The sequence below is a fragment of the Aegilops tauschii genome, chromosome 5, assembly GCF_002575655.3.
Source record: "Aegilops tauschii subsp. strangulata cultivar AL8/78 chromosome 5, Aet v6.0, whole genome shotgun sequence".
Classification (NCBI taxonomy): domain Eukaryota; kingdom Viridiplantae; phylum Streptophyta; class Magnoliopsida; order Poales; family Poaceae; genus Aegilops; species Aegilops tauschii.
In genome coordinates, this window is record NC_053039.3 from 576252748 (window position 1) to 576279326 (window position 26579).

The window sequence follows — 26579 nt, forward strand, 5'->3', positions numbered from 1 at the left end:
GGGGGCGTCGTGCATCCGCTACGACAACACCTTCACCCTCAGGTGCACCGTGTCGTTCCCCAAGCCCGCCGACGGCAAGATCATGCGATGGTACCGACGGGTCACGGGCTCCAAGCCGGAGGACGTCGTCGTGCTATCTGAGTCCCGCACCATCGTCATCGAAAACTTCTCCAAGATCAGAGCGGCATCCCAGGTTGGGGAGTGCTATGCCCAATCCACACGCTTGATACTGGGAAATGACATATGGGAGCTGCGGCTCTGCCCTAATGGGTACGACGCCTGGGACCAGGTGACCTTGTCGCTCGCCCGCCACGCGCTATTTGCTGACGACCATGATGAGTCGGCGGTGATGCTCAGATTCCGATTCGAGCTGCACGCCGGTGTCCATGGACGCAAGTTCGACGAGTCCGTGGAGGTGACGCATGGTTTTAGGCGTGGCAACCCGCACATGAGCTCGTTCAAGATGCCAACCACGTCGCTCATGGCCAAACTAGGTGGCGGCGACCGCCTCATCATCCGGTGGTGGTTCGCCATCCTCCCGGCGGCCACTATTGTGCCCACCGCGCCAGCCGCCGAAGCAGAGGAGTCCTTCCTCACTCCACTACTGAGCGCCATGTATGTTGGAGATTACTACTGCTAAACGGAAACGGCCGATGTGAATACACATGCATGTCATCTGCTAGTTCTAGCTTGTTTGTAGGGAAGCATGTATCGATCCAAGTTCTATATATGTGTACAAATAATACTACTCCGTCTCGTTTCGTCTTGTCTCTTCCCGATCCCGGTTGAGCCAAGCAGGCCGCTTAGCTGTCTCGTTACGTACGCGTCGCTCGTCTTGTCCCCACCCTGGTTCCAGTTCGGTTGGCAAAAAAAGGAAGCCGAAGCAGAAGCAGGCTAGCGATTCATCTCCAACCCGTCCGGACCACGGAATTCATCTTCCCTTCGGTACTACAACTTTGTCCTATATTTTTTTTCGATAAAGGGCGTTTTATTAACTCAAAAATGTAGCATCAAGCGGATACAAAGCATTATGAGTGACACCCGGTCTCTGCGCATAACTAAGATGCACACAGCCAATTCTAAAAAGTTTGACAGAAAGAAAATAATCAAAATCGACAAAACGGCAACAGTAGAGTCTATAGACCGACACTATATATGCCTATGTCGAAAGTGGTGGTGGGTCAACCCGGAGGGAATTCATCTTCCCTTCGGTACTCCAACTTTGTCCTATATATGCATACACACAAGATAAGACGACACACACGCACCCTGCCACGACAAACTTTGTCCTAGCCATAAATATAGCTACATCGGCGGCTTTGCACCAAATTGAAATTGAAGCCATGTCCTCAACGGTCACCAAGAACTTCACAATCGAGTCACGGCCGCGGTCCTCCTCCTCATCGACACGCCTCGAGGTGGCCCGGTTCTATGACCTCGGCCACAACTGGTTCGTCGAGGTGTACGCGCCGGCCCCCTATTTCGTTTTCCATGTCGACCTCAAGGATGAGCCTCCGTACCTATTTCGAGACGGTGCCCACGTCACCCTGGACATCCTGGACCAGAGCGGAGAGCGCGTCGCCTTCCACAGGGGGGAGATGGTGTCACACGTTCACTCTCCGTTCGAACCCCTCTACGTCGCGATACAAAAGCTGGAGTCTGCGTCGTGCATCCACGACAACAACAGCTTCACCGTAAGGTGCACCATATCATACAAGCTCCCCGAGAGCAAGATCAGGCGGTGGTACCGGCAGCTCATAGGCTCCAAGACGGAAGATGACGTCGTGCGAACCGAGTCCCGTACGATCACCGTCGATGACTTCTCTAGGATCAGGGCGGCGTCTCGGGTTCGGGAGTGCGCCCACTCCACGAGCTTGGTACTAGGATGTAACATATGGGAGGTACGGCTCTACCCTAGCGGGTACAATGTCTGGGACCAGGCGACCTTGTCGCTCACCCGCCGCAAGAGATTTTCTGACCAAGAGGAGTCGCCGGCGACGACACTCAGGTTCACTTTGGTTGTTGTAATCGAGAAAACTAGATCTACGGCACCTAAATACCACCCTGTGGTACATATTTGCTCATGTGACCAGGGGCGGATCCAGCCCAGCCCAGCGCCCCGGCCCCCTTTGAATACTGTAGCAACACACCTAAATACCACCCCATGGTACTTATTTGCTCATGTGACCAGGGGCGGATCCAGCCCAGCCCAGCGCCCCAGCCCCCTTTGAATACTGTAGCAGTTGCTACAGTATTTTCGCTGCAGCCCACAAAGAAAATGGGCCTCACGCCCCGGGCCTGCCCCCCCCCCCCCCGGCCTGGGGCCTAGATCCGCCACTACATGTGACCTACTTGCGATATACATATATATCATCACCTGACCTAGGTCCTTTTTTTCTACTTTTATCCGCATCAGCATCACTTGCCGAGCACGACTCATATATATCCTTAGGCAACCGTCAACCTGAATTTTCACCTACACTTATCCCATGATTATTTGGTCTATCTACTATGGGCCATGGTTCAAATTGCCACCTTTCTGAGCATCAATTTGTCAACATCCTAACTATTGTCAACATCCTAACCAGGCTCTTCTTCCGAGGCAAGCCTGGCGACTTATTGCATATCCGGATAGTTTGTGCGCGAGAGTACTTAAGGCAAATTATTATCATGGAGCTGACCTGCTTGACACAGCGCTTATTCATAATGCATCGCCGGGTTGGCAGGGCACCATGCATGGTTTGGAACTCCTCAAGAAAGGATGCGTGTGGCGCATCTGCAATGGAAAAAGTGTTCGCATCTGGAGAGACAATTGAATCCCGAGGGGAGACATGAAAATTAATGTAAACCCAACAAACTCCCGAACCCGGTGGGTTGCAGATCTCATTGACCAAGAATCCCATTCTTGGAAGGAGGACAACATCAGGCATATAATTACACAACAAGATGCTAATGATATTTTGAGCATTCGACTCCCAAACTATGATGAAGATGATTATATTGCTCGGCAGCTAGAAAAGAATGGAATTTTCACTGTCTGTATTGCGTACATGCTAGCCATGGATGAGAAGAATTCTGAATTGGATTCAGCCATAATATTTCAGGGGACCGCACTACTTGGGATACTATTTGGAAAACAAATGTGCCCTAAAAAGTGCGTACTTTTACTTGGAGACTAGCAACTGAATCCCTTGCGGTTCAAACAAATAGATTTTGACGTATGCCAGGCCTCACTCCAATTTATAACTTTTGTGGTGTTGATGACGAAACGGGCTTTCATGATGTACACCGATGTACATTTGCAAGGGCCCTTTGGCATGAACTGAAGGATGTCTGGAACCTCCGCCCTAAACACGAAATAAACTACACATGAAAGGATTGGGTTCTTATGTCCTGCTAGATAACGTGAGTGAAGTCCTAAGACAAAAATGTATGTTTTTTTGGTGGCGTGTTTGGCACCATAGAAATGACACGATATTCCCAAAAGGTAAAGCAAAAATTTCTCATTCTGCTAGATTTTTGCAAAACTACCTTGTAAACCTACGCATGATTGAGACCGGAAATTCAGAGATCAATCGTAAAGGGAAATGCCCTATGATTAAACTGCCAAGATTGGAGCAACAAGATACTACTAAGAAAAAGGATTGGCAAAAGCCTAACCTAGGGTGGGCCAAGGTCAATTTTGATGGAAGTTTCTTGGAGGAGAGTAGCAGTGGCAAAGGTTCGAGATCATCATTGAAGAATTATTTTGTCTAACTGGGACTATATACCGCGATGCAAAGGAGCTAATTTCGCGGAAGCTACTGCTTGTCTTGAACGACTACGAAAAGCGATGTGGTTTACTGACCTCCATTTAGTTGTCGAGATAGACAACAACTCGGTGGCAAAGGTTCTCAACCCCTCATGTGTAGATAGATAGGAAATTGGAGTGATTGCGAAGAAATTTCATGCCAACAAGCATGAAAACAGAGAAGTTAAAATTTGTAAAGTACATAGGAAGTTCAATAGTTTAGCCCATAGTCTTGCCCAGTTTAGGCGTAGAGAGTTGCGTGGTGGTGTTATGCAAGGGGCGGTGCCAACCTGCATATTGAGCGTGGCCTTGCAAGATTGTAAGAACAATAATGTTTCCTCTTTTAATTAATACAACTCTTCATTAAAATAAGTCCTAACTATTGTACTAGGAAGGAAGGACCGAGATCATATATTTCATGGAGGAGGTACTCCCTCAATCCGGAAATACTTTTCGCTCAAACGGATATATCTAGCACTTCCGTTTGAGCGACAAGTATTTCCGGATGGAAGTAGTACAAGATAACCTATCTAAACCACAAAGGCTAGAGTGGAGCGGAGAAATCAGAGGAAGGCAGAGGGAGCGGGGGGTCTCCCTCCAATTGTATGTGGACCTGAGGTGTACAGAGATCAAAAGGTACTATGAAACTGATCTTGCTCAATATGACCATAGAGAACAGCGCAGAGGTCAGGCAGAGAACTATGTTCTTGCCGCTTTCTTGTCTTGTTTTTCTTAAATCTAGAAATTTCTTATATTTATTGTTCTTGTTCCCTATTTTATTAAAAATATTTTTGGACACTTTTATGTGGCCGTTGATAGAATATGAATTTGTCGAATCGGCATATGTTTATTTCCTCTCGTGTTTTTTCTACATTGGGGTTTTTTGACTAAAAAAGAATTTCTTGAATTTGCGTTGGTGCCTTGTTTTATTTATACATAGATATTTTGTCATGAAAAAAACATGAGATGTTAATGTTTTTGTTTGCAACAACATTTATTTATTTTTTGCTACACTTTGTTTTATATTTGTTTTGTTTTTAATATGTTATATTTCTATTTTGTCTAGGTACCGGGTGTAGCAGGAGTCCACATGCGTAGGAATGAGAGTTTACAAACACCAGTGAATATAGATTTCCAACATCATATCTTTATTTTGAGCAAACACAGTGGGGAAAATCCCCACTGTTCTCTTTTTCATTAATATATGAGACATTTATAGATGGCTATACACATGTATTGCTAGAGTTATTACAAATAATTAGTTCACAGTGTGTGTAGCCAGGCTTGAATTCCCTCCTTGAGACGAGGTTTGGTTTTTTTAATGATGGTGTTATATTGCACTTTGAAGCATAATAGACGGTCCTCTATGTCCTTGACTTTGTTATAAAAATGATGGCATTCCTATAGTTCCAGATACTCCAACATCCAGTAATTAAACATTCTTTGAACCCTGTAATGGAATATCTAGTTTTGCCCTCCATCACTATATCTATGGTGTCCAGATCTGTTTTTCCATTCTATCCGTAGTCCCATCCAGAAGTTCCGAGTGAATCTAACATCATATATCTAGCAAAACATGTCTCATACTTGAGAGCGATTTGTATTAAACATTTATACTTTTTGTAGTCCATTATGGTGTTAAACATTTATATACCTTTTTACAATCCATTATGGTGCTAAGTCATCAGTATATAACTATTTATATAATATTTATCCTACAATTAATATTAATATTACATAAAAATTATTGTTTCCAACAACATGATCCATGTAGATGTTTTAATTATTTCGATTGAGGAGTATATTATATTTTAGAACCATATTACTTTCAAAATATGTAAATCAGACTCGTCAATGGAATAATTTGTGCCAGTTATGTGTACCATAATACATCCACATATGCTTTTTTTCCATTTAATATCTTTAAATACCTCTCTGAAAATAGTATCGTTAAATACCACTAAGAGGGTTCTACAATGTACGAGGGTAATAGATATGGTAACAAAGATATATACTCCCTCCGTAAATAAATATAAGAGTGTTTGCATCACTAAACACTCTTATATTTCTTTCAAGGGGAGTACAATACAATTGTTTAGCTTAATCATAATTAATCAGAGTGACTATTCTGCATTCAGCCTCATCTTCACCTGGGCGTGAACAGTAAATTAAAAAAAATCATGCTGTTTTGACATCTGATGAGGTTGTGCCAAAACAAATCAAGTTGGGTGAAAAACTTTGAAAAAGAAGAACAATTTTGGTACGAGCTCTTTAGATGTCCAAGAAGCACAAAAACTTTGCATGCACCTTGCCCACATGAGCATTCATAAAATTTTAGATGTTTTTAAGTTTTTTAGTCGAAGAGCCATAGGCCAAACTTTATTAGATAGGGGACAAGAGGTACAAACAGGTTAACAGTTCTATGCACACTAGAACTGGAAAAACAAAGGCTGTCCCCAGATACAGAGAACAGAACACACACACACACCAGCAGATCGCCACACGGCGATGTCCTCACGCACCAGATCGAAGACTATCGGCGTTGTTGGCCATGTGGTCAAACACCCTGGAGTTCTTCTCCTTCCATAACCTCCAGTGCATCAAGATCGCAATTGTATGAAAGTTGCGGCGCATAGGCTTGGGAATGCCCGCCCTTGCCTGAAGCCACCATCCCTCTATGCAGCCATGTTGATCATCATGCACGACAAAATCCGCCCCGGTCCAAAACTTAAGAAACCTCCAGACTTGTTGCGTGAACCAGTGGTGTATAAATAGGTGTGTGCAGTCTTCTGGTTCAGAGAAGTAGAGTGGGCAAGAAATACTAGCTGGGTAACCCCTACGTAGAAGGTTATCCGATGTAAGAAACTTGCGGTGAACAACCAGCCACATGAAAAATTTGCACCGTGGTGGCGCCTTGGATCCCTAGATCGTCTTGTTACAAGCAAAGTGCACATTGGCCATGAAGAGCATCTTGTAAGCACTGCCAACCGAGAACTCATTGTCATTAGTGATCTTTCAAACCAGACGGTCCGAGAGCCCGGCAGAAGATTAGTAGCCTGAGTGGTGTCCCAGACGAACAAGTACTAAGATCGCCTACACGGAGACACCACCTGAGATGTCCCTAATCCAAGCTTGGTTCAGCAGAGCCTCACGAACGGAGCAGCCGGAGTCCTTGACAAAAGAGAACAGCTCTGGCGCCATGTTAGCGATTGAACGGCCATCCGGTAGCCAATTATCAGTCCAGAATGAAGCACTATCTCCCAACGTTATTGCAGAAGCTGCATTGAACATGGCCCTGACCTCCTTCTTTGTGCTATCGGCTAGCAAGTGCCCCGGCCTAGCATTCTCGTCCCATTGCATCCATGGCCATTTACAACGCACTGCCCATCCAAACCATCTCAAGTTAAGCACACCAAGCCCACCATACTCTTTGGGAGCGCAAACTTGTGCCCACAGGAGTAAGCAGTGCCCACCACTGATCACTTCCTCCCCCTTCTAGATGAACCCTCGACATCTTCTGTTGATGATTTTAATGGCCCAAGCCGGGAAAGGCAACACTGCCATGAAATGGATCGACAGTGCCATGAGCCGGAGTTCGTAAGCGCTCAATCGACCCACCGCCGACAGCAATTTGGGTTTCCAGCCCTTCATCTTGTTCGAGTACTTGTCCACAAGAGGCATAATATCCCGACGTCTCAGCCTGAAAACAGATAGGGGCAAACCCAGATATTTGAACTTACTATTCACCAGGTGTAGATTTGCGTGGGAACCATTTTGAATTATTGATAATTAATAGAAAATCTATAAAAAATAGAAGTAAGGACTATAGATATCCTAACAAAGATCATTTTCATGTAGAGGCATAGGCACACATCCTTTTCAAAAAAATAGAAAATCCTAGAGTACACTAAAGAACAAGACCATTAATAAATGTTTGAAGTCCCACATGACGTCCATGCCCCGTGGAGATGTCACCGAACCCACGGATGGCCAACAAGTTAGGCTCAATCCTCGTTCATTTGTTTGGTGCGGTGTGTATGGTTGAGTTTTTTCTTAACCAGGTGAGCAAATCTCCTCGTATTAGCCGTCTGAAACACATATATCCTATATTTACTGACAAACACATATCTTTTCTATAACTGGCTTAATTTAAAGACAAACACATATCTTTTCTATAACTGGCTTAATTTAAAGATGTAAACAACAACTAAGCTATACCAAATGTAGGAAATTAAGCACTTGCATACCTACACAACTTTTGCAACGCGTCTCTCGGGTGGTGGTAGGTACCTTTAGCTTAGAGGAAGAAGGTTCTTCTCCCCCTCCAAGCCGTGGCCGACTATGTTAGAGAGGAGGATGTCTGGTTGCACGGTCCCTAGAGAGTAGAGAGTGGATGATCGATAAATACTAAACGAGTAAAATAATATTTGGACCGCATATTACTTTGCTCAGTCTAGTTTATAAACTCGACTCACAGTACCCGAATACCAAAAAAGGTAGACCTACAATCAATTACAAGAATTCTACAGACCTTCAAGGATACTAAACCTCTCATTTCGGGGGGCGTGTGGAGGGGGGCACTTCCCCAACTCAAATCCAACCAGAAATTGCCATGTCAGATTGTTTTCTAATCAGTCTGTAAAAAGCTCGTAAGCCTTCCGTATGTGTAGCATTACTCCCTGAATGAATGCCCTTCATTGAGGGTGGTTTGCATACGGCTCACCGATTCCCTACCCCTACATGTTCCGTCGACCTCCTTGACCTGCCATGTCGTCATCCGTCATGGCATTCCATCCAGCACCCCCCTAGAAAAATAGGACTCCTAAAATTATGGACTGAGTCTGTCAATCAACATCCTAAATAAATACTGTACAACAAGTTTTATCAACCAACAAAAATCCTAGATAGTATACTAGGAAGCAAGGACAGAGTGGAGTTGGACACCTGGACCATTATACATGGAGGGGGTACAAGATAAACCACAGAAACACAAGGGCAGAGTGAGAGTGGATTGGAGAAAGCAGAGGAGAGGAAGGCAGGGGAGCGCGGGATCTCCCTGCACCCGGCGCCACACAAACTCCCGTCCCACCATATCTCCTCTACTGCCACAACTTCTCTTCGCTTAACGTTTGCCTCCCACCGGACCGGATCCAGGGAACGAACATGGCCGCCGAGGTGGTGGCGCTCTCGCCGGCGTCCCGCCTGCCGTCCCTCTCCTCCAGGCCCGCCGCCTCCTCCTCCTCCCGCGCCCATCGCGCTGCCCGCTCTGCCCGGTCACCGCCGGCGCTCGCCGTAACGACGTTCGCGTTGGGCCGCCGCCGCCAAGCACTGCTGCTCCTCCGGCCCCGCGCCACCGAGCAGCAAGGGCAGGTGCAGCAGCAGGAGGAGGAGGTGGTGGACGGCAACGTGCTCCCCTACTGCAGCATCGACGGCAAGAAGAAGAAGACCATCGGGGAGATGGAGCAGGAGTTCCTACGAGCCCTGCAGGTACGTAGCACCGATTCATGTTCTTCATGCTTCAATCGATTACTCCGCTCTTCTCCTCAACATGTAGTCTTCTTGTGCAGTCCTTCTACTACGACCAGAAGGCCATCATGTCCAACGAGGAGTTCGACAACCTCAAGGAGGAGCTCATGTGGGAAGGCAGCAGCGTCGTCATGCTAAGTACGAGCTTACTGAATCACCCTACCAAACAGAATTTCCAACTATGGTTTGATTCAAACCTCTGTTCTTTTTCCTGGGTGTTTTCAGGCGCCGATGAGCAGAGGCTCCTGGAAGCCTCCATGGCCTACATCGCCGGCAACCCCATCATGTCCGACGCCGAATTCGACGAGCTCAAGCTCAGACTCAAGGTACTACCTGCAGCTTGGGCTCTGCTTCCGTAGCATTCCTATCGCTAGAGCAAACTAACAAAGGACATGCTACTGATAATGCACTTACAGATAGATGTTTAAACATAGACACTCTGGTCACTAGGATATTAGTATGCTCTAAGTAACACAAATATTTCTATAATCATTTTCGTAACTGGCCTTTCTTTTCTGCCTGCTACCTTTGCTAGCAAGATGGAAGCGACATCGTGACGGAAGGCCCTAGGTGCAGTCTACGGAGTCGGAAGGTAACTGATGATAAAAAAAAGTCATACAGCAGTGATACTCACAGCTGCTGTAACATTTTCATTCTGTTATCTGTTCACATTGATTCAAATTCAAGCAAGTCACTTGGGTTTGTATGGATGGATACTGCAACCCCCCATTGCATCTGCAGTATGCCTGAAATTAGTCAACAGACGCACCTTATATCGTGCGAAAAGCTCTGAAATTAAACTGCCAAAAATGCTGCTGCAACTTTTCATCGATTTCGTGATTCGTATTTGGTAAAATGTAAGTGCCGGCCCCTTTTTTTGCTCTACTCTGACCATCTACAAAACGTGGCACAGGTTTACAGCGATCTGACGGTTGACTACTTGAAGATGTTCCTGCTCAATGTTCCAGCGACTATTGTTGCTCTAGGACTGTGAGTTCATTCACATTCTTTCCTCAAAGGGTTTACTGCTAGTATACTATTCACTAAAGTTGGACTGAAACTGATTGCAACAGAGGCTTCTTCTGTCACTTTAAGCAGGGATACTGGCTGAGTTATGCTAATCATAGCTAACGTTGATTTTTCAAATTTACATTTAGGTTCTTTTTCATCGATGAGCTGACTGGCTTTGAGGTCAATGTATTCCAGGTTAGTTAGTATTTACTAATTTGCATACCCTACTCAATATTGCACTCACATAAACATCCGTGACCAGATATGTGGCCCTTATTTTGCCACATCTTAGTTAATCGCTTTTTTCTTTTCTAATTGACTTTGGATTTTTCGTGAACAATGAAGTTTCCGGAGCCCTTCGGATTCATATTCACATATTTTGCCGCTTTGCCTCTGATATTGGTTACGGCGCAAGTGGTAACCAAGGCCATAATAAATGATGTCTTAATCCTGAAGGTTTGTTATTCCCCCCTTTCCCAATGCATACTTTGATGTATATATTCAGGTTGAGAGAAAACTCATGGTTTTTCTTCCCATCTAGGGGCCGTGTCCGAACTGCGGCACTGAAAATCTTTCCTTCTACGGGACGATACTGTCGATCGAGAGTGGTGGAGCAACGAACAATGTGAAGTGCGCAAAGTATGTTCCTTTAACTATCACGCTCCATGTTACCCATATCAGAGTTCTGAAGTACGACATATTGGTTTCTAGCAACTATTAACATTACCGCGATGTTTTCTTTCTTCCCAGTTGCAAAACGGTGATGGTATACGACTCAAAAACTCGGTTGATCACACTTCCAGATTCATGAACAGGATAATTGAAGGTACGGGTCACTGTAACAGTTCTGTGGTAGCATATCTTGTTGCTTCCGGTGATTGACAGATGGGTATCACTTTTACTCCCGTGCAATTTGCTCTGCATTTCTACAAGGTTCATTATGGAAGAGGAAAAATAGAACATGATTTCTTTTGTTTATATTCATGTCATATCAATCATAAGTGATGCAGATACATATGAACTTATATTGTTACTTTTATGCAACTTTGATGCAAACAGTGGCACGTCTTCATTAACAGGTAGGAGCACCGAGATGCAGAATTGGTCATTCATGTTTGGTAATCAAGTGAGCAAATGGAATTGCCAAGTCTGCAAGGAACTGCTTGCTGCTTCTATGTTCTAGTATGATTTTCTGTAGATATGTATTTGCAATTGTACCTGATTCAGACGGATTAAATTGCAGAATGTATAGAAAATCTAGATGGTTGTGAGCCTATGACATTAAACCGAAGCTTATACGTAGTCTTGGCCAATTGTCATGCGCCACGAATAAAAGGGGGAAAAGAGAAAGATGTGCTTGCAAGGGCCATTACATTTGGCAACTGGACCATGGGACCATGGCTTGTTTTGGTTTTTGTCTAACGAGCTTGTGTCGAATCACACTGTTGTGGCTCATTGCGCAAGTGACAACTTTTCCTCTAATTTTTGGGCCATTGTGCAAGGGATAGCTTTCTTATCCCTGTATATACCTTCCACTAAAAATATATCTGCCTTCCGTTTTGTGAAATCACATTTGCATGAACTGAAGGTGTCCCTGTATAAGAATCGAAGAAGAAAGCTGGCTTGTTACTTGGTTTATGTTGGGAATTAGCACAAAAATACACTTGTGATGAACTGAATACTACACACAAGTAATATCAGCACCACTCCATGTACTAACTAAAGGATCGTTGCTTAGCACGGAAGTTAACGTATGCAACAACATATATGGAGGCAAAATATGTTACTTAGCACACAAGACGCTCCTCAGACTATGTCTGATGGTAGGAATGACTTTTGGACAGCAGCAAGCATCAATCACAGAGGCACCAGATTTACGTGGAAGACCCCCCCCCCCTTCCCCCCAACTTGAGGGGGAAAACCATGGGCCGAAGCTACCCAAATCCTCTTCTACTATTATCAAATGTGGGATACAACAAATTATTCTGTAGATAGCACTAGAGGAGCTCATACATCAAGATTTCTGAAGCTTGGACGAAAAAGATTTTGGGCTCAAGAGCTACGGATTGGAATAAACTCACCTAAGATAGTGGAACCACAGCTCGAAGGAGACAAGGTAGTGGATCTAGATCATCACAACCTTGGGGAGGAGCTTTGTTTACTTTTTTCATTACTCTTCCTCTCCACCCTTTCTCTTTTAGTTTTCTCTCTTCTTCTCCAATGGAGGCTGAACTGATTTTCGTCACACTTGGTGGTGGTTGTTGGATTGAGGGTAAAGCATCCGCATCCTCTCAGGTACAAAGTCCAAAATGACCCTAGGTCATAACCTAAATGGGTAGTGAGTTTTTGCACATCTTTGGGCTGCCTAAAAGGCTTTAAATGGTCATATCCTCACAACCCACATCAGGAGGATATCCCAACAAATCTCCCCCTCCGACTCATGAGGGGGGCACCGCCATGTCTGCTACCTCGCAACTTGTAGCTTCTCATTTGGTAATATCTTGGTCATCGTATCCAAACCATTGTCGTCGGTATGGATCTTCTCAAGTTGAAGCAACTTGGAACTCACAAAATCTCAAATCCAATGTTACCTCACATCAATGTGCTTGGTTCGAGAGTGATAGCTTAAATTATTGGCAAGGTGAATAGCACTTTGACTACCGCAAAACAAAACATACTTCTCTTGCTTCATGTCGAGCTCTTGCAAGAAGTTCTTCCTCTACAAAACTTCCTTGCCAGCATCAACTGCTGCTATATACTCAGCTTCTGTAGTTGATGTAGAAACACATTTCTACAATCCATATTGCCATGACACTGCCCCCCTACATAAGTCATCAGGTACCTAGATGTGGACTTCCTATGATCCTTTTCACCAGCATAATCTGCATCTACATAGCCCTGCAATACATGATCACATCTTCCAAAACATAAACAAGATGTAGAAGTTCCCTTTGAATACCCAAGATTCCACTTCACTGCTTCCTAGTGAGCTTTACCTTGATTTGTCATGAACCGTCTAACAACTCCTACTGCATAGGCAATATCAGGCCTATTGCATACCATGGCATACATTAAACTTCCCACAACATATTGGTATGGTACTTTTCTCATTTCTTCTTTCTTCTTTTTTCTTGTAGGACATTTTTCGAATTTAGTTTGTGATGGCCTGCAAGCGAGAGATAACAGATTTTGTATCTTTCATATTAAACCTTCCAAGTACATTCTCAATTTATCTTTCCTATGAGATCTTTGATCTATCGTGTGAGATCTTCATGCCAAGTATTTGCTTAGTTGGTCCTAAATCCTTCATGGCAAACGATTTACTCAATACCTTCTTGAGGAGAGCAATCCTCTTTGTGACATTTCCAACAATCAACATATCATCAACATACAAAAAGAGAATAATATATCACCCTTGGCATACCTCTTCATAAAGACACAATGATCAGGTTGTGCTTTATGGTAACCCAACCCAGTCAAAAAGACTCAAACTTCTTGTACCACTACCAAGGAGTTTGCTTCAAGCCATACTCTTCTTCAATTTGCAAACTAAGTGCTCCTTACCTACAACCATTAATCCCTCTGGCTACTCCATGTATATCTCCTCCTCTAGGCCACCATGGAAGAATGTTGTCTTCACATCAAGTTGTTCAATTTCCAAGTCCATGGTGGTAGCCATGCCAAACACAACTCAGATCAAGGACATCTTGACCACCCGAGAGAATATCTCACCATAATCAATGCCCTTTTTTGAGTGAATCCTTTCACAACCAATCTGGCCCTATACCTTGGATATGAGGTGTTTTCTTCAGTCTTCATTCTGTACACCCACTTGTTCTTGAGTGCTCTCTTTCCCTTTGGTAGATTCACCAACTCAAAAGCATCATTCTAATATAGGGATTTCATCTAATCCTGCATGGCTTCTGACCATTCATTCTTGTTCTCATAAGACATTGCCTCCTCATAGCACGAGAGCTCACCCGCGTCAGTCATGAACACATATTCTTGTGGTGGATAGTTAGACGAAGGAATGCGACCTCTGTCACTTCTTCTTTGCTGCTGCGCTAGTGGTGAATCAGGTGGATTTTCATTGGCATTATCATTACTGTTGAGGATATATCCCGCGGAGTAAACCGGCCAGAAGTATAACCCTGCCGGACTTGGCGGTTTATTTGAGACCCCGCTGACACTTGGCGATTCACCGGCGACCCGCACAGACCAGACGGTTTACAAGCAACCTGACTGAACATTATGATTCACTAGTAACCCGGCGGGCGGGACAGACGGTGACAAGGCCCAAGGCCCAGAAGGCCGGCTCATGTTATGGTGGGCCGGTTTAAGAGGAAAGGCGTGAGGAATATTTGTCTTACAAGGAGTTAAGACCTGGACTTGTATCCGGTTTGTATTAGAGATAGATTAGTCCTTATCCTAATAGGACTCCACATGTAACCCGCCCCTTCAACATACATAAGGAGGGGTAGGGCTCCCCAAGAGGGACAAGCAAAAAAGAAACAATCTCTAGGGCTAGACACAAAGAGCCGGTTTACGGCGACTCCCTCGTGATGATAATGAGACCTAGCCACAAACAGCATGTAGGGTTGTTACCGGATGATGTTTCCCGGGCCTGAAGCTGTCTAAACCCTTGTCTTGTGTGTTGATCCGCCCTGCGTCTCTCGTCTCACTCAACCCCTCTCAAGCTACCACATAGATGCGTTGGCCTCGCGATTAAGTCCTAACACTAAGAACATCTGCCATGACAAAACCACGACAGTTGGCGCCCACCGTGGGGCCTGCGCACGATGGTGATGAGTTCTTGGAGGGATCTACCCAGGGATCGAGAAGTTTGTAATTTTTTCAGATAATGATTTTTAAGATTAAAGTCAAGGAAGAAATTAGGGTTTGGTACTCTGTGTGCCGCCGACGCTACATGAGCTGTTGAATCGGATAGGAGATTGATTTCTACTGCTGCTATCGCAAGTCGCCGAGATCAATAAGAATCACAAGTCGCCGAGACAATCAAAGTTTTGCTGCCCGTGCACTATTACGTTGTATTGAGTCCAGACGGCGTCGACTCATGTTTGGTATTAATTCCTCCGCGAGAAAGCCGCCGGCCGACTAATACTACCGATTTCAGATGTGAAGGCAAAAAGTGATCCATCCAATGATCCATCAGTACGAGAGAAAAAGTCAAACCAAGAGTGACCCGAACGAGGACGTGGACGGGATTGGATTCAGACTCCGCGGTCGTGGCTTCGTTCCGAGCCGGCTGTACGTCGACCCGCCGCTGCATCGGGCCGGCTTTGCCGTTTTTGGCTGACGCCCCGTCCGCCCCACCTCGAGCCTCCGTCGTCGCGCCTCGTAATGAGCCGCCCGCAGCTGCCGTTGAGCCTCCGCCTTGGCCTGTTCTCAAGTTGCCGCTGCCGGCTGTGTTAGAGCCGGCCTCGCCTCTGAGCCGCCGTTCCCACGGCCTTGACTCTGCTGCGAGCCGCCGACGCGCCTCCACTTCATCCGCCAGCCCGCCTCCGCCTTGGCGCTCCCGCGTCGCGCTGCCGCCTGAGCACCTTGCTCCTGCCGTGAGGCCGCCCTGTATGAGTCGCCCCGTCGCCGTGAGTCGCCGGCGCCGCCCTGTGCTTGTCCCTGGCTGCAGCGCTGCCTCGCCTCGGGTCGTCGCTCCCGCCGGAGTCCGTCTCTAAGCCGCCAGCCGTCTCAGCTTGTCTCGAGCGCCGGCTATCTCCGCCGCTTTGGCCGCTTCAACACAGCGGCGCCTGCAAGCTGTTCCCGCGGCCTCGAGTCGCCGACCAGCCTCACGCATCCGCCATGGTCAGGTCCCGAGCCGGCCCTCACCCGATAAAGCGTCCGTCAGTTGCCGAGCCGGCCGTCCCGCACCATTGCAGAGCCGCCCCCCGTCCAAAGAAGGATCCGCCTCTGTTGTGCCCATGGAAACTCAGCACCCCTCTGCTATGAATCAAGCTCTCTCAAAGATCCACGCATAACAGTCTATGCTCCGGTCAACACGACGGCGCTACCCAGCAAGGCAAGTTGGAATTTGTCCAGGGAGTTCACAATATTGATGAGGTCAGATATTTGAGAGAGTTTGACGCCTTGCTGTAGCCCAAGTGGTTTCTCACGTCAGTTTTCAGTTTTCAAATGCCGTACCTGGTGTGCCCAGTGTTTAAAGAGTTCAGAGAAGATTTCCAACTAAGCCCTATACATCGATCTACTAGCCGCAAGTTGTTGCTGTTGTTTTCTACATATTCGTGGCCGCTACTACTCCTGAGAAAAATTGCAGCAGCACACGTCTGGACAATTGCTACACTCTACGTGGAAGAGATACATTCTGTCTACTCAAGCCCTGAGTAAATTAAAGGAAAAGAGGAGACCTCCCGTTGCAGTTCCATCGACTGGATCCAAAGCGTCATGGGTGCATGTGCCACGGGCGGCCACTAGGCCGGTGAAAATTGCTTTGGAAGAACAAGCCTAATTATGTGGAAGACCATGTACTATCACACAAGGCCAACTAAAGTCCAAAGAAGAGACAATCGTCTGCAACAAGTAGTGTGACGGCCAGTCAAATCCATGGCCGCGATCTAGCAGACACTGCGTCCATCATCGGAGAGCATGTACATGCATACGTTGCAACCAGCATCTGTGTTCATCCGACAAAAGTTTCAGGTGCTATTCGCCCTATTTATTTTCAGTACATATTAAATTGTTTGAGAACAATTACTCTGGCCTGTAATATTTTTATGCAGGACGGCTATTAAAAGAAAAAGGGGTGGTATTATACCGCGGATGCACGTTCGGCTGTGCTGCGCAGCTTCACGGACACGTATATCGCGGTCCGGTTTACATCAACGCGCCGGCCGACTCGCCCGTCCGCACCGCCTTACAACACCACGGACGAATCGCCCGTCCGCCCTCACGGCCGGTTCACGCGTCCACGCCGGTTTACAACGCGGAGAACAATTTGCTCGTCTGCACCGGCTTACAACGCTACGGCCGACTCATCCGTTTGCTCCTTCGGGTGACTCATCCGTGGTTGATTTTAGCTTCACCGTGGTGACCATCAACTCCATGGCGGATAATTCCGGCCTAACATATCAGGTGACATCTATCTAAGTCTATTTTTGACACATTGTTTTTTGTCAAAAACAATTACTTTGGACCGTATATTTTGATATGCAGGACAATTATTCATTATAAAATGTGGTTACGGAGCACGCGCTGGCAACGTCCTGCCCGGTGTTCGTCCGTGCCACATTACACGGTGAATGAACGTGAGCAAGTCGCCGTCCCTGTGGCCTGGTTTACATCAGCTTGCCGGGACCACGCCTGCGATTAACTCGCCCGTCTGTGCCGGTTTACAACACTGGTGCCGATTTTCCCCGTCCGCATTGGCTTACAATGCCGCGGCCGATTCATCTAAGCTGCCTCTGAAGCCGTGGTTGTCTTTGTCGTCCGTCTCTCGCGGCCTGGCCTACATCAACACACTGGGCCGCACCTGTCTGCATGATCTGTTTATTGAGTATGAGCAAGTCACAGCTTGGGTAGCCTGGTTTTCTTTCAACAAAATGGAGGCAAATTATCATATACTATCAACCGCCGTCTGCACTAGGTGGTTCAATGGGCAGGCGCACAAGTCGCCGCCACTACAGTTTGGTTAACTTCGAATCACCAGTTGGAAGGAACCATTGGCCGAGTTGCTGACACGGCTCATACGGGATCATTTACAACCCGCCGCAGTCACCTCAACCTTCTGTGGATTCACATCGTGCTATCAACACCAATGATATATAAGTTATGCCGGTTTATATCACAGTAAAAATATGGAGAATCTCAAGCCAACTCCTCGAGTCACCTTTGGGACTCGGGGGTTACGATGACATGATTCAGCAAATCTTGCCAGTTTCAGCAAATTTAAGAACCCCAGGACGATGGAGGGACAGATAACCCGGTCCCGGTGGCTACTGTTATATTGATGAAAATTTAAAGGCCGTCAGAAAATTTCCGGCTTAGAAAGTATATGACAGTTACAAAATCCCGGCTCAATGAAGAAGTTCCGGGTCATCAGAAAGGATTCCGGTTGAAAATCTGGCTCAAGGGAAGTCAGTCTCACTGAAGCTCTCAATATCTGGTTTACAATTCGGTTCAAGGGAAATCTATTCTCCCACAAAGCTCTGAAGCGCTCAAATCCGATTTAACAATGTCCCGTTCAAAAAGGAATTAACTTCTCGCAAGTTCGAGTTTAAAGGCCGCCAGAAAATTTCCGGCTGAAAATGACGATTCCGGTTTACTATCCGGTTCAAGGGAAAGATGTCTCCCACAAAGCTTGAAGCTCTCAATATCCGGTTCAAAATCCCGGTTCAAGAAGAATTTATCTCTTGCAAAAAGTTAAAGGTTGCCGAAGAGGACCTGCTGCCATGATGCGCGGTTCAAACATGGGTATCCTGCCTTATTGGCTTATCATATTATTGATCACTTGGGAGCTTGGTCGTATCCGAACCATAGCTACACCTCTTGATCGGCGCAATGCCACAGCATCACTTGGGGGCTTGGTCGTATCCGAACCATAGCTACACCTCTTGATCGGTGCAATGCCACATCATCACTTGGGGGCTTGGTCGTATCCGAACCATAGCTACACCTCTTGATCGGCGCAATGCCACAGCATCACTTGGGGGCTTGGTCGTATCCGAACCATAGCTACACCTCTTGATCGGCGCAATGCCACAGCATCACTTGGGGGCTTGGTCGAACCCTTACCATAGCTACACCTCTTGATCGGCGTAATGCCACAGCATCACTTGGGGGCTTGTTCGAACCCGAACCATAGCTACACCTCTTGATCAAATTTGGGGCCTGGCAGCCCGTGAAAAGCCTCGACTACAACGGTTTTTATTTGCCTTTTGCTAAGTTTTTCTTTCTTTTGACAAGATTTGTGATATTTTCAAGCCGGTGTTCGTCAACCCGGCTTGACTTTCAACTACAAGTTGTCAGTATATGATCAGTTATAATCCGGAGACTACCAGCCCGGTCTGGTTTCGACTATAAGTCGCCAGAATTGAATATGGATAAACCGGTGTTTATCACAACCCAGAACGGTTTAATCATAAACCGACACAATATGGGAGGAGTTATCAGTACTCAAAATTTGGGTTATCACCCTTACTACAAAAAGTTGGTAAACCAACGATGTGATTCAATGTCACAGGTATGATATATTTCATATTTGATTATTCTGAAGTGTAGCCTTGGTTATAAACCCGGGTTATATGTTGGGCATTATGACCCGTCCGGCGGTAAACCGCCAGGACACTTTAAACTTGTTGTATGCAGAAACAGGTTGAATAAAGCATGATTATAAATCACCGGTGTTTATTAAACCGGCCTGGCTTTAAGACGATAAGTCGCCAGTATATGATGAGAAATTATCCGGTGTTTGTTAACCCGGCCTGGCTTTGGACTATAAGTCTCCAGTATATATTTGGATTGCGCCATTGGAATCATGCGCTTATAAATCATTGGGTTATATTATACAAATAGCCAAACTTGGCTGAATTTTCATTATGATATTGAATGAATAAGGTTTTCATACCGGATTATATTATCTTGAATAGCCGACATGGCTGGATTTTTATTATGGTTATTAATAACCGGTATTATTGAGGTTTTCAAAGTCGCTTTAGCGCAATGGCTATTATTTTATCAAAGGATATGATTTATTCTACAATGGAAGGAATAGTCCCAAGTCGCGGCAGGCTTACGACCCGGCACTTGGGGGCTACATTATTCAAATTGAGATTACATGCAAGTCTCATGTCGCTGCAAGCATGCACCATGACACTTCGGGGCTAATGCAAAGTCATTTTTTATTGGCCTTATTGAAGACCCGACTCATCATATCATAATGAGCCGGCCCTTGGGGGCTACCAATTGCTCCTGTCAAACATTCAAGGTATACAAGCCTTAATCCATTATATTGAAGGGTCCACTGCTCAGTTGGTAAAGCACAAAGCTTTTAACCTTGTGGACGTGGGTTCAAGCCCCATGATGGGGGTTACATCATATGATGTTCTTATGAAAGAAGTATATACAAAGTCCCAGCTCAACATTATCTTACTGACCCGGCCCTTGGGGGCTACTAGTTGTTGTTCAATCTACATGATCATATTTATAAAGTCCCTGCTCATTATTTCATAATGACCCGGCCCTTGGGGGCTACACTGGTTGAAGTTTTTATGAGTATAAGGCAATTACAAGTCCCAGGTTGTTGCAAGCATGACAACCCGGCACTTGGGGGCTACATATATGGAGTATTCAGTTTTTACTAGTGACTGAGATGAACAACATAGATTTCTTCAAAGTGGCAGTAATTATATGGAAACAAGTCTCAAATCATCACTTTGTTCTGTTCAAGACTTGGGGGCTACAGGTAATATGGATATAAGGGAGAAATATCTTCCAAATTTCAGTTTTGAGCTAACCAGATTGACCCGGTGTCTGCAACAATTATGACCCGGCGTCACCAACAATTATTGACCCGGCGTCACCTATCATTATGACCCGGTGTTTGCAGTAATCATAACCCGGCGTCATCAACAATCATGAACCGGCGTTGGCAACAATCATGAACCTGCGTTGGCAACAATCATGAACCGGCGTTGGCAACAATCATGACCCGGGATCATTAGTTTTTATAACCCGACAATTTTGGCAGTGATAAACCGGCAAGTTCTACATTTTCAAACCGGCGGATATCAGTTGAATATTTGAAGACCAATATTTTTGTCAAATCAGAGCATTGAAGGCCGATTCAAATGGATTCTTTATTTACAAAATATCTTCTGCAAGCAAATTGATTATGAAGCTGGTCTATTGACTCGGATTTTTCAGAAGGAAGAAATAACAAGGACTTAAGGATGATCAGATGCCGGTTTACAAGAATATTTAACCCAGAGCACAACCTGTCAAATTCGTTCTTGTGTTTATGTTGCAGGATCAGTTTAACATGGATAAATCCAAATTAAACTGGGGGCTAATGTCGGGGATATACCCCGCGGCGTAAACCGGCCGGAATTATAACCCGGCCGGACTTGACGGTTTATTTGAGACCCCGCTGACACTTGGCGATTCACCGGCGACCCACACAGACCAGACGGTTTACAAGCAACCTGACTAAATATTATGATTCACTGGTAACCCGGCGGGCGGGACAGACGGTGACAAGGCCCAAGGCCCAGAAGGCTGGCTCATGTTATGGTGGGCCGGTTTAAGAGGAAAGGCGTGAGAAATATTTGTCTTACAAGGAGTTAAGACCTGGACTTGTATTCGGTTTGTATTAGAGATAAACTAGTCCTAATCCTAATAGGACTCCACATGTAACCCGCCCCTTCAACATATATAAGGAGGGGCAGGGCTCCCCAAGAGGGACAAGCAAAAAAGAAACAATCTCTAGGGCTAGACACAAAGAGCCGGTTTACGGCGACTCCCTCGTGATGATAATGAGACCTAGCCACAAACAGCATGTAGGGTTGTTACCGGATGATGTTTCCCGGGGCCTGAAGCTGTCTAAACCCTTGTCTTGTGTGTTGATCCGCCCTGCGTCTCTCGTCTCACTCAACCCCTCTCAAGCTACCACATAGATGCGTTGGCCTCGCGATTAAGTCCTGACACTAAGGACATCTGCCGTGACAAAACCACGACAATTACCAACTTCATCATCATCATCATCATCATCACTTGATGGCTGCTCATCACTTTGACTTGTAATGCCTTGACCAGTTGTGACGGTGTCCTGGACTAGGGGTACTCACCACGTCGTCTCTCGATCAGGTGGATCGGGCCGAGGACCCCCATGGAGGTTCACTAATGGGCCACTTCGGGCAGCCCATGACATATACGAGGAAGACTCTACAAGACTTGGTGATCAAGACAATGACCCCTCTCCACCTACGTATTCAACTAGGACTCTTGTTATCCAAGGCCTCGGGTACATTATATAAACTGGAGGATTTAGACCTTAGAGGACAATCATTCATATATTCACCCCCTAGGGTTTAGACCACAACTAATGATCGTCTCCTTTGTTCCTGTTACCACCGATCCGAGATCCACAGACGGGACCCCCTACCCAAAGATCCGCCAGTTTTGATACCGACACCGGTGTTTTCATTGAGAGTCCGCTGTGTGATCACAAAGGATCAATGGCTCATCTGCAGATTGACAACAGTTTTTTTGGACAGCAGATTTGTGTTCGCCTTCCCCGCTTCTTAGAGCATCGCTTTGAGGATTGCTTCCCTGGAATTGTGCGGAATTGAGCCTTGAACAACCCGGCAAAAAATCATCGAGTTTCGATGAAGGAATCTCTGGCAAACTTGGATCTACCGGAGCCTTGTCGAATCTGGACAGGAATTTGGATGAGTTTAGGGCGAGGAGTGCAGCATCTATCTTGGACATCGTTTGGAAGATCCCACCGTTCATCGGATGAGGAATTTCATATTCATCAACCCTCAAAATTTCAGCTCGATCCAACCGTCCAAACTCTAGGAGAAGTCCGATGATTACATTACCTTTTGGATCTGTTTTCTGCGCACGTTTGTCCTTGGCCTCGTTGTGGAGGGCTAGCCATTCTTTTGAGCACCACTCATCGACCAACACCTCCCAACAATCCATCCGATCCGCACACCATCTTGGAGGCGCCTAAGTTAGCAAATAGAAACTTGAGGGCTACGGCTAAGAATTACTAAATGAAGGAACTTAAGTAGAAGGCCTTAAGAATTACCTTCATGTACTGCTCCTTACTCAGGAACTTATCGCGGCACGCCGGCTTGGTCTTCTTGATACCACGCAAGGCGTAGTAGTCTCGAACAGCCTGCACCCGAGCCTCGTGCCGTAAGTTCTGGAGTAGGCGCTTGCAGACGTTCTCGATAACATGTGCCGCGTCCTCCTCGTATCCCTCCTCACAACTATAGAATGTCTGCAATCAAATGAGACAATATTGATTAGTACAATTAATAACTAGCTAGTTGAAGATTTTTAAATGTGTAAAGGAGAAATTACCCAGAACTTTCTGATCACCATGTCTGCCCTCGTGTCGCACACGACACCGTCGATAATCTCATCCGGCGGGGCCGGGGCAGCCACGTAGTGCTCCCAGCTCAATCCAAGCTCTGGAAGCCGACCCTCACCAGGCAACGTGACAAACCCCGGGAAGTTTTGCCGGCAAAGAACTCCAAGGACGGAGTTGGGCCGGCGGACACTATGATGGTGGTCCCAACCCCTGCAGCATGACAAGGCCAACGCATTAGTTATTTGAAGAAACGTGAATGCACAAGGTACAAAAATATTAAATGCACTTACGTACCTCTCCCCATCAGGGAAAATCAACCACCTATGCTCGCGGGTCGCCGGCACGGACGGGAGCCGTGTAGCACCACGCTGGTAGACGGTGCCCCCCTCCTCCTCAAGATCAGTCGGCTCCCCGCCATCATCAGCATGGCCACTCGGCTCCTCGGGCTGATCCAGCCAGGTACCCCATCCGGACGTGTGCTCCTCCGGGGTCTCGTGGGCCGAACTCTCGTGGGCTGAAGGCCAGTCGACCCGAGGCTCGTGGGCCCAAGACCCGTGGACCGGAGGTTCGTGGACCGGAGTCCGTGTAGCCTCCTCCTCGGACGAGTCCACCCTAGCAGTCACGTGCTCGGGTGAAACAGCTGGGGGTGGCGGCGAGGAAGGGGCCGTAGCAGTCACCCTACCTCCTCTCCCACGACCACGTGCCCCACCTCGTCTCTTCCTACCTCGTCCCCTGCTGGGCACTGCGGTCGACGAAGGAGGGCCCGGCGGTGTGGCCATACTGTCCAGCAACGCTCGGCGGAGAGGTGCGTCTGGAATGGAAGACCTCAGACCACGCGCCGACGAAGAAGGGGCCTTGGCGCGCTCCCGACCAGCGCCCACCATCTTTCAACACCTGCCATGACAAATAGTAAATGAAATTAGTACAACATAAAAAAAGACCGACATGAATAATAATATGTGTATCACTTAAGTGTATCATCATCAAGTACAACATAAAAAAATTTAATACCTGACACTACTAATAATCTCGATCAGTATCATCAATAAATGCATAATCATCATCATCACTATAATCAATGACGGGCTCATAGGGTTCAGTGGCATCAACATGTGGAAGGCCACCTTGACGTAATCGGTCAAGCAATGACAGGTCATCCGCAGAAGTAACCTCTTCTTGTTCCGGCTCTTCTTGTTCCTCCTCTGGGGTGATGTCGGATTCACTGTCGCTGTCTACTTCAATGTTTTGGTGTGAAGTATATCGGTTCTTGAAACGCTTTTTGGAAAGACGTGTCTCTTGGAAGAATTCTCCTTCATATGTGTCTGGGTTAATGTGAGGTTCATAATCCTCTTCCTTTCGGGGAGATAGTCTAGCACGTGGCGGCACTTCATAAACGACATCCCAACCTTTCAGATTTGGATTAGTTTGGCAGGCCCACGGTAGATAGAATACTTGGGTCGCCTGTTGAGCCGTAATATAGACATCAGGAACATCTAAATGGGTGCTTTGGTTGATTTCAACTAGCCCTATATGTTCATGAGTCCTTCTAGTCTCCTTCGGCTGAAACCAATAACATTTGAAGACTACGACATTCGGTGGGTTTTCACCATAGAATAGAAGTTCATAAATTGCTTCAACTCTCCCATAATACTCGGTACCTCCTGCGCCGATAGCAGATACACAACAATTTGTAGACTTTCGGTCGGCCATAGATAGCTCTTTGCCATAGGTACGAAAGCGATACCCGTTGATGTCGTATTTGTCAAATGAACGGACCTTATAGTCAAAACCATTAGCGACTTGTCTCAATTCGGTGTCCATAGACTCTGAATTAGCCTACAAGTTTAATATGAAAGGATTGTTGCATTACGCACAAATTAGCGAATGAAACCGGGATAGCCGCCTACAAATTAGCCTACAAGTCTAATAGAAATTACCGTTTGTTTGAACCAAGAGATGAAACCGGGATAGCCGCCTCCTTGCTTTGCGAGAAGCTCATACTCTTCGACAGAATCCTTTTGGATCACCGCTCCATACGAGAATAAGGCGACGTATCGACTGTATGAAATATCCAGGAATAAGAGCAGTTCAAAGGAAATAGAAGTTGCGAAACTATGTACCGAGAACTTACTCGATGTACGGCCGCACTTCTATCAGGTTGTTGAAGATATACAACGAAATGGTCCGCCATTGTTCATTATCCAAAGATACTGGATTTGAAACACTGGCTGGTGCGAGATTCCCTTTGAATAGGCTGAGGTTGGATCCACCCTTTTTAGGGTCGTCAGCATTGTACCGAGGCTTCGGATTATGCAAATGACGATTTTTGGCTTCGTAGTGTGCTGTCACGAAGTTTGCCACCTCCTCAGTGATGAATGCCTCAGCCATCGATGCTTCAATTCTACGTTTATTTTTACATTTTTGTCGAAGCGTCTTCTGCATCCTCTCAGTTGGGTAGCACCAACGATTTTGCACGGGCCCCCCCAATCTTGCCTCGGTCGGGAGATGCAAAATCAAATGTTGCATTGGATTAAAGAAGCCCGGTGGAAAGATCTTCTCTAACTTGCAGATCAACTCCGGCGCCAACTCTTCCATTTCTTCTAGCATGCCAGGCGATAGTTCTTTCGCACAAAGAACACGGAAGAAATAGCTGAGTTCTGCCAGTGCTAGCCATTCATCCTCAGGGATGAAGCCACGCAACATCACCAGCATTACCCGCTCAATCCATATGTGCCAATCATGACTCTTGAGACCAAATATCTTCAATTTATCAAGACTGCTCCCCTCTGTAGATTCGCTGCATACCCATCGGGGAACATCAACTGCATTTTCACCCACAAGATAATTTCCCTCATAGCTGGCCTTCCAAGATTGAACCATGCCTTTGGCTTGTCCAGTTCTGCTTTCCTTTCGGTTCTTTCATGTTTTGTAACGGCCTATCACATAGCGCCTCCAGATCGACTCTAGCCTTAGTATTATCCTTTGACTTCCCATCTATGCCGAACAATGTACCAAAAAGTGCCTCGGCGATATTCTTCTCAGTGTGCATCACGTCGATGTTGTGTGGGCAAAGGAGGTCTTTGAAGTAAGGCAGACCCCATAAGCATGTTTTGTGAGTCCAGACGTGCTTAGAATTATACCCCTTGAAGTACCCTGGACGCTCTGGATCTGGCTCGAGAGCGT

At 46.3% G+C, this 26579-nt stretch overlaps 1 protein-coding gene across 2 annotated transcripts; it reads left to right on the top strand.

The window, feature by feature from the left end:
• Nucleotides 1–8711: 8711 nt before the first annotated feature.
• Nucleotides 8712–11767, top strand: LOC109772585 (PGR5-like protein 1A, chloroplastic). Of its 2 annotated transcripts, none has more exons than XM_020331267.3 (10): nt 8712–9277; nt 9358–9454; nt 9542–9642; nt 9852–9908; nt 10230–10306; nt 10474–10522; nt 10673–10783; nt 10869–10966; nt 11078–11153; nt 11407–11767. In XM_020331267.3, the coding sequence occupies exons 1-9, from the start codon at nt 8954–8956 to the stop codon at nt 11136–11138; spliced, it is 975 nt and encodes a 324-aa protein (XP_020186856.1). In that variant the 5' UTR covers nt 8712–8953; the 3' UTR covers nt 11139–11153; nt 11407–11767. The 2 variants fall into 2 exon arrangements, with proteins under 2 accessions (XP_020186856.1, XP_020186857.1); XM_020331268.4 differs by having other exon boundaries at nt 8723–9277; nt 11387–11767.
• Nucleotides 11768–26579: the final 14812 nt, after the last annotated feature.

Bases quoted from the DNA above. Each gene is read 5' to 3' on its own strand.
- LOC109772585 (XM_020331267.3), top strand. From the start codon at position 8,954: ATGGCCGCCGAGGTGGTGGCGCTCTCGCCGGCGTCCCGCCTGCCGTCC. The intron at 9,643-9,851 runs GTACTACCTGCA...TACCTTTGCTAG, and splicing joins AGCTCAAGCTCAGACTCAAG to CAAGATGGAAGCGACATCGT. The intron at 10,967-11,077 runs GTATGTTCCTTT...CTTTCTTCCCAG, and splicing joins AACAATGTGAAGTGCGCAAA to TTGCAAAACGGTGATGGTAT.